Here is a 7,500-nt window from a genome sequence, read left to right as displayed (position 1 = left end):
GGTCAGGGTGAGGGTCAGGGTGAGGGTGAGGGTGAGGGTCAGGGTGAGGGTCAGGGTCAGGGTGAGGGTCAGGGTCAGGGTGAGGGTCAGGGTGAGGGTCAGGGTGAGGGTCAGGGTCAGTGGGAGGTGAGAGGTCAGGAGGGTCAGGGTGAGGGTCAGGGTGAGGGTCAGGGTCAGGGTCAGGGTGAGGGTCAGGGTCAGGTCAGGGTGAGGGTCAGGGTCAGTGGGAGGTGAGAGGTCAGGAGGGTCAGGGTCAGGGTCAGGGTCGGGGTCAGGGTCAGGGTGAGGATCAGGGTCAGGGTGAGGGTCAGGGTCAGGGTCAGGTCAGGGTGAGGGTCAGGGTCAGGGTCAGTGGGAGGTGAGAGGTCAGGAGGGTCAGGGTCAGGGTCAGGGTCAGGGTCAGGGTGAGGGTGAGGGTCAGGGTCAGGGTGAGGGTGAGGGTCAGGGTGAGGGTGAGGGTGAGGGTGAGGGTGAGGGTCAGGGTCAGGGTTAGGGTCAGGGTCAGGGTGAGGGTCAGGGTCAGGGTCAGGGTCAGGGTCAGGGTGAGGGTCAGGGTCAGGGGGAGGTGAGAGGTCAGGAGGGTGAGGGTCAGGGTCAGGGTGAGGGTCAGGGTCAGGGTGAGGGTCAGGGTCAGGGTCAGGGTCAGGGTGAGGGTCAGGGTCAGGGTCAGGGTCAGGGTGAGGGTCAGGGTGAGGGTCAGAGTCAGGGTCAGGGTGAGGGTCAGGGTGAGGGTCAGGGTCAGGGTCAGGGTCAGGGTCGGGGTGAGGATCAGGGTCAGGGTGAGGGTCAGGGTCAGGGTCAGGTCAGGGTCAGGGTCAGGGTGAGGGTCAGGGTCAGGGTCAGTGGGAGGTGAGAGGTCAGGAGGGTCAGGGTCAGGGTCAGGGTCAGGGTCAGGGTGAGGGTGAGGGTCAGGGTCAGGGTGAGGGTGAGGGACAGGGACAGGGACAGGGACAGGGACAGGGTCAGGGTCAGGGTCGTACCGCCCAGGTCTTGCTGAGTCTGAAGATGGAGGCGCTCTGCAGAGCCGAGACCACGGAGACCAGGGAGTGCAGGTTGTTCAGGTCCAGCAGCTTCTGTAACCAAGAGACCAAGACGTTACCATGGTAACCATGTTACCTACTATAAGAGTTTAACACTAGAACAGCCTGTTACCATGGTAACCATGTTACCTACTATAAGAGTTTAACACTAGAACAGCCTGTTACCATGGTAACCATGTTACCTACTATAAGAGTTATCATGGGTAGATAGATAGGTAGGTAGGTAGATAGATAGATAGATAGATAGGTAGGTAGACAGGTAGACAGGTAGACAGGTAGGTAGACAGGTAGACAGGTAGACAGGTAGACAGGTAGGTAGATAGATAGGTAGACAGGTAGACAGGTAGGTAGATAGGTAGACAGGTAGGTAGACAGGTAGACAGGTAGGTAGATAGATAGATAGATAGACAGGTAGACAGGTAGACAGGTAGGTAGATAGATAGATAGGTAGACAGGTAGACAGGTAGACAGGTAGGTAGATAGATAGATAGATAGACAGGTAGACAGGTAGACATTTAGACAGGTAGACAGGTAGACAGGTAGGTAGGTAGATAGGTAGACAGGTAGACAGGTAGACAGGTAGACAGGTAGACAGGTAGACAGGTAGGTAGATAGGTAGGTAGACAGGTAGACAGGTAGGTAGGTAGATAGGTAGACAGGTAGGTAGGTAGATAGGTAGGTAGACAGGTAGGTAGGTAGACAGGTAGACAGGTAGACAGGTAGGTAGGTAGGTAGACAGGTAGACAGGTAGGTAGGTAGGTAGGTAGTTAGGTAGGTAGATAGATAGGTAGGTAGACAGGTAGGTAGGGAGGGAGGTAGACAGGTAGACAGGTAGACAGGTAGGTAGGTAGGTAGACAGGTAGACAGGTAGACAGGTAGGTAGACAGGTAGACAGGCAGGTAGGTAGGTAGGTAGGTAGATAGATAGATAGATAGATAGGTAGGTAGATAGGTAGGTAGGTAGGTAGATAGGTAGGTAGGTAGACAGGTAGACAGGTAGATAGGTAGGTAGACAGGTAGACAGGTAGATAGGTAGGTAGACAGGTAGGTAGGTAGACAGGTAGACAGGTAGGTAGGTAGATAGATAGGGGTCTAAGGTACCTTGGCTATGTGTATAAAGTGACTGAGTATCTCAGCTCTGATCTTCAGGGTCTGCGCCGTCAGGATCTCCCTCACCAGCCAGAAGCTCACCTGCAACACACACACACACACACACCTGGTTACCATGGTTACCACACACACACACACACCACAAGACTGGTTACCACACACACACCACACACACACCTGGTTACCATGGTTACCACACACACACACACACACACCTGGTTACCATGGTTACCACACACACCACACACACCTGGTTTCCATGGTTACCACACACCACACGTTACCATGTGTTAGTTCGACGTTCGTAGCGATGTAGCACTGTTACCACTAGCTGTTAGCAGGTGAGAAGGCAGCTCTCCAGGGTGAATGTGAACAAGTCCAGAGGTCCAGACAACATCAACCCCAGGGTTCTGAAGGTGTGTGCTGGAGAGCTGGCGGACACATTCCAACATCTCTTCCGTCTATCTCTAAGACTGAGGAGGGTGCCACAGCTCTGGAAGACCTCTTGCATCGTCCCAGTGCCAAAGAAGGGACGGCCCAGCACCCCAAACGACTACAGACCTGTCGCCCTGACACCACAGGTCATGAAGATCCTGGAGAGGCTAGTGCTGCAACACCTTAAGCCCCAGGTGAAGGACTTCCTGGACCCCCGGCAGTTTGCATACCAGGAGAGCATGGGGGTGGAGGATGCCATCATTTACATGCTGCACAGGGCCTACACACACCTGGAGAGGCCACAGAGCATGGTGAGGACCATGTTCTTCGACTTCTCCAGTGCATTTAACACTATCAAGCCATCACGGCTGGCTGACAAACTAGCAGTGATGTGTGTGGAGGACTCCCTGACGGCTTGGATCCACAACTACCTCACAGACAGGCGTCAGTATGTGAGACTGCAGGGCTGTCAGTCTGAGGTGGTGGTGTGCAACACCGGTGCCCCCAGGGAACTGTTCTGTCACCCTTTCTCTTCACCCTCTATACCTCCGACTTCCAGTTTAGCTCCGACCAGTGCCACCTGCAGAAGTTTCGGATGACTCCTCTATCGTCGGTTACATCACAGACGACAGGGATGAGGAGTACAGGGCCCTGGTGGAGAGCTTTGTGCAGTGGTGCGACACCAACTACCTTTTGCTTAACACCAGCAAAACAAAGGAGTTGGTGGTGGACTTTAGGAGGAAGAGAAGGACCCCAGCCCCCATCACCATCAAGGGGGTGGAAGTCGAGAGGGTGGACTCCTACAGGTACCTGGGAGTACAAATTAATAACAAACTGGACTGGACTGACAACACCGAGGCTCTTCTCAGGAAAGGGCAGAGCAGACTGTATTTCCTGAGAAGGCTGAGGTCTTTCGGTGTCTGCAACAAGCTGCTGCAAATGTTTTATCAGTCGGTGGTTGCCAGCGTTCTGTTCTTCGCCGTGGCCTGCTGGGGTGGAAACATCTGTGCCAGGGATGCTGCGAAGCTAAACAAACTGGTGAAGAAGGCCAGCTCTGTGGTGGGGACCGGGCTGGACAGCCTAGAGGTGGTGGCAGAACAGAGGATGGGGAAAAAACTGGCGGCCATGCTGGCCAATCCCTCCCACCCGATGTACTGCGAGCTGGCGGGGATGAGGGGCAAGTTCAGCCACAGATTTGTTCTCCCCCGTCAAAGTACAAAAAGATTTGGACAGTCCTTTGTTCCAGCTGCACTCCGACTCTACAACCAGGCCCTGCAGGGTGGGGGAGACCTGGAGCTGGAACTTTTGGAACTTTTTACTTATTGAGCCTGCACTGTTTTATGTATTTTATTGAATGTTTTCTGTTTTCTGTATTGAATGTCCACCCCCTTGATGTATTGAATGTTTTCTGCCCTAACTGAGCTGTTTGACAACAAAATTTCCCCATTGGGGACAATAAAGGTTTTCAATCAATCAATCAATCAATCAATCAACTAACTGTTAGCCACTAGCTGTTAGCCACTAGCTGTTAGCCGCTAGCTGTTAGCCACTAGCTGTTAGCCACTAGCTGTTAGCCGCTAACTGTTAGCCACTAGCTGTTAGCCACTAGCTGTTAGCCACTAGCTGTTAGCCACTAGCTGTTAGCTGCTAGCTGTTAGCAGTGTTTGTTGTTGTGGTTTGATCAGTCACTTCTCTCCTGTCGCATTCATTCTTGAGGTGCACCAACATTCAAATACTCATATTTTTTAAAAATGTTTCTTAGTCAAATGGTTTATGATTTCACCAGCTGGCATCAGACTCACTACACACAGGTAGTTACTAGCCAACTGTCATGCACGTGACCACTGGCTACTACTGTTGTCATCACGTGAGTGACACACCAGATCGGGCACGCAAATCGGAGCCTATTTTTTTTTCATGTGCGATCTGCGATCCAGCATTCAGGACCTCTCTCTCTCTCTCTGCGATCCAGCATTCAGGACCTCTCTCTCTCTCTCTGCGATCCAGCATTCAGGACCTCTCTCTCTCTCTCTGCGATCCAGCATTCAGGACCTCTCTCTCTCTCTCTCTGCGATCCAGCATTCAGGACCTCTCTCTCTCTCTCTCTGCGATCCAGCATTCAGGACCTCTCTCTCTCTCTCTCTGCGATCCAGCATTCAGGACCAATATCGGACAGATACCAATACCCTACATCCCTACCGCAAGACTGCAAGAGGCAGACGCACTACCAAGAGAGAGAGACGCACTACCAAGAGAGACAGACGCACTACCAAGTCAACATCACACAGGAAGTCACTTCACACCGGGACGCTGAGAGGCCTAAAGACTCCAGACAGCTAGAGGGTCGCTCTGCATGTGTGTGTGTGTGTGTGTGTGTGTGTTGTGTTACATTGACATGTTTTTTTTCATACGCCGTTATCCAAAGCGACTTCCAACAAAGTAAGTAAAATTATCTAAGTAAGTCAATTAGAAGACATAAACTCCTCCTGACCTCCCCCTGACCTCCTCCTCCTCTCTTCCTCTTCCTCCTCCTCTCCTCTCCTCCTCCTCCTCTCTTCCTCCTCCTCCTCCTCTCTTCCTCCTCCTCCTCTCCTCCTCCTCCTCTCCTCTCCTCCTCCTCCTCCTCCTCCTCTCTTCCTCCTCCTCCTCCTCCTCTCCTCTCCTCCTCCTCCTCCTCTCCACTCCTCTCTTCATCCTCCTCCTCCTCTCCTCCTCTCCTCTTCACCTCAACAACAGTTTAATTTCCACTCAGTAGATTTCTTTACCATGTGGGTCTCAGCTGCTGACAGACAGACAAACAGAGAGAGAGAGAGAGAGAGAGAGAGAGAGAGAGAGAGAGAGAGAGAGAGAGAGAGAGTGGGGGTGGAGGTGTAAACATGGTTGTGTGTTTGTGTGTTTGTGTGGTTGTGTGTTTGTGTGTTTGTGTGTTTGTGTACTCAGCAGTAATCAGCAGCTTGCTGGACAGCAGCAGAACCTTCCAGAACCTTCCATACTCACACATCATAAAGTTAACTAGAGAACACTCTGTCAGCCAGGGGGGAGGGAGGGGGGGAGGGAGGAGGGAAGAGGAGGGAGGGGTGGAGGGAGGAGGGAGGGAGGGAGGGAAGAGGAGGGAGGGAGGGAGGAGGAGGGAGGGGGGAGGGGGTGACGTTACCTGATTGAAGCGTCTGGTGAAGGCCACCACGTTGGGAGGAGGAGGGGGAGGAGGAGGAGGAGGAGGGGGGAGGGAGGGGGGAGGAGGGTAACGTTACCTGGTTGAAGCGTCTGGTGAAGGCCACCACGTTGGGAGGAGGAGGGGGAGGGAGGAGGAGGAGGGGGGGGGGGGGGAGGGGGAGGAGGGTAACGTTACCTGGTTGAAGCGTCTGGTGAAGGCCACCACGTTGGGAGGAGGAGGGAGGAGGAGGAGGAGGGAGGGGGGGGGGAGGGGGAGGAGGGTAACGTTACCTGGTTGAAGCGTCTGGTGAAGGCCACCACGTTGGGAGGAGGAGGGGGAGGAGGAAGGAGGAGGGGGAGGAGGGGGGAGGAGGGGGAGGAGGGGGGGGAGGGGAGGAGGGGTAACGTTACCTGGTTGAAGCGTCTGGTGAAGCCACCACGTTGGGGGAGGAGGGAGGGGGAGGAGGAGGGAGGAGGGGGAGGGGGGGGGAGAGGGAGGGGGGGGGGGGGGGAGGGTAACGTTACCTGGTTGAAGCGTCTGGTGAAGGCCACCACGTTGGGAGCCAGACTGTGTTTCTCCTTCCTGTTCCAGCCACAGCAGGTCAGCTCCTACACACACACACACACACACACACACACACACACACACACACACACACACACACACACACACACACACACACACACACACAGTTAGAAGCCTGAGTATAACAGTCTAGCAGGAAGGGCCCTCAGGCCCATGAGTTGAGAATGAACCAGGTGGATGTCCTACATCACCACATAGTCAGACAACTATTAATCTAAATAAATACTGAATTTATGGGCCGGTTTCACAGACAAGGCTTAAGCCTAGTCCTGGACTAAATCACACTTTCAATGTAAAATCTCCATTGAAGATGCTTTTTAGTCCAGGATTAGGCTTAAGCCTTGTCTGTGAAACTGGCCCATAGTCTTGTAAACTAAGCTTTAGTTTAGACGGAAATTGTTCTGAAGGGATTGTTTTGATCCAAAAGTACCACACCAAAGAAAAAATCAAATATGATAGTGGGATTTTTAAAAACAGGAAAACTAAAGACAAGACGTCACCTTTCCATGCACACAAATCCTGTACCATAATCCTGTACTATACTCTATCTGTACTATATCTGTACTCTATCTGTACTATACTCTATCTGTACTATACTCTATATGTACTATACTCTATCTGTACTAAACCACACACTTGCTTTGTTGTGTTTGGAAAAATAGGAAAATATTTGTAAAAATTCTGCCAGTGTCAATGAATTGTTAATGGTTGAATTCAGAGATCTGCTAAGTCATGTAATTCAAACTATGACTATCTGGAAATAACGTTTTGGAACAGAACTGCAGTAAATATTTAGACATTTGTCCATTCATGCACACAGACCAGGTCCATTATCTCTGTTTAGTTTCTTGTCCTGACCTTCGGCAGAAGCTTAGTTAACATACCAGGCTGCCGTGTCACACAGAGCATTACTCTCCTCATGGCACAGCACAACGCTGACTGCAGGTCTGAGCTTCCTGTTGCCTTCCACTCCCACAGGAAGTGAAACTGGAGGTAACATTGGAGCCTGGATGTCTTAGATGTCTTAGAGGAGTGGGTGGGGGCGGGATGTCTTAGAGGAGTGGGTGGGGGCGGGGTGTCTTAGAGGAGTGGGTGGGGGCGGGGTGTCTTAGAGGAGTGGGTGGGGCGGGGTGTCTTAGAGGAGTGGGTGGGGGCGGGGTGTCTTAGAGGAGTGGGT

The 7,500-nt window shown here is 52.6% G+C and overlaps 1 protein-coding gene across 1 annotated transcript in view; it reads right to left on the bottom strand.

The window, feature by feature from the left end:
• LOC308175463 (ras-specific guanine nucleotide-releasing factor RalGPS1-like) overlaps positions 1-7,310 on the bottom strand; it is a gene marked incomplete at both ends in the record, with an annotated part of 14,070 nt that extends 6,760 nt beyond the window's left edge. The window contains 4 exons of the mRNA XM_080551129.1: positions 981-1,073; positions 2,141-2,230; positions 6,263-6,346; positions 7,236-7,310. Of these exons, the coding sequence (XP_080407255.1) occupies positions 981-1,073; positions 2,141-2,230; positions 6,263-6,346; positions 7,236-7,310 (342 nt within the window). The remainder of the gene's footprint in view (positions 1-980; positions 1,074-2,140; positions 2,231-6,262; positions 6,347-7,235) is intronic.
• Between the last annotated feature and the right edge of the window lie 190 nt (positions 7,311-7,500).

This window comes from Nansenia antarctica (assembly GCF_963989245.1).
Source record: "Nansenia antarctica genome assembly, contig: SCAFFOLD_573, whole genome shotgun sequence".
NCBI lineage: Eukaryota > Metazoa > Chordata > Actinopteri > Argentiniformes > Microstomatidae > Nansenia > Nansenia antarctica.
This window is presented reverse-complemented; position numbering and strand designations above follow the sequence as displayed.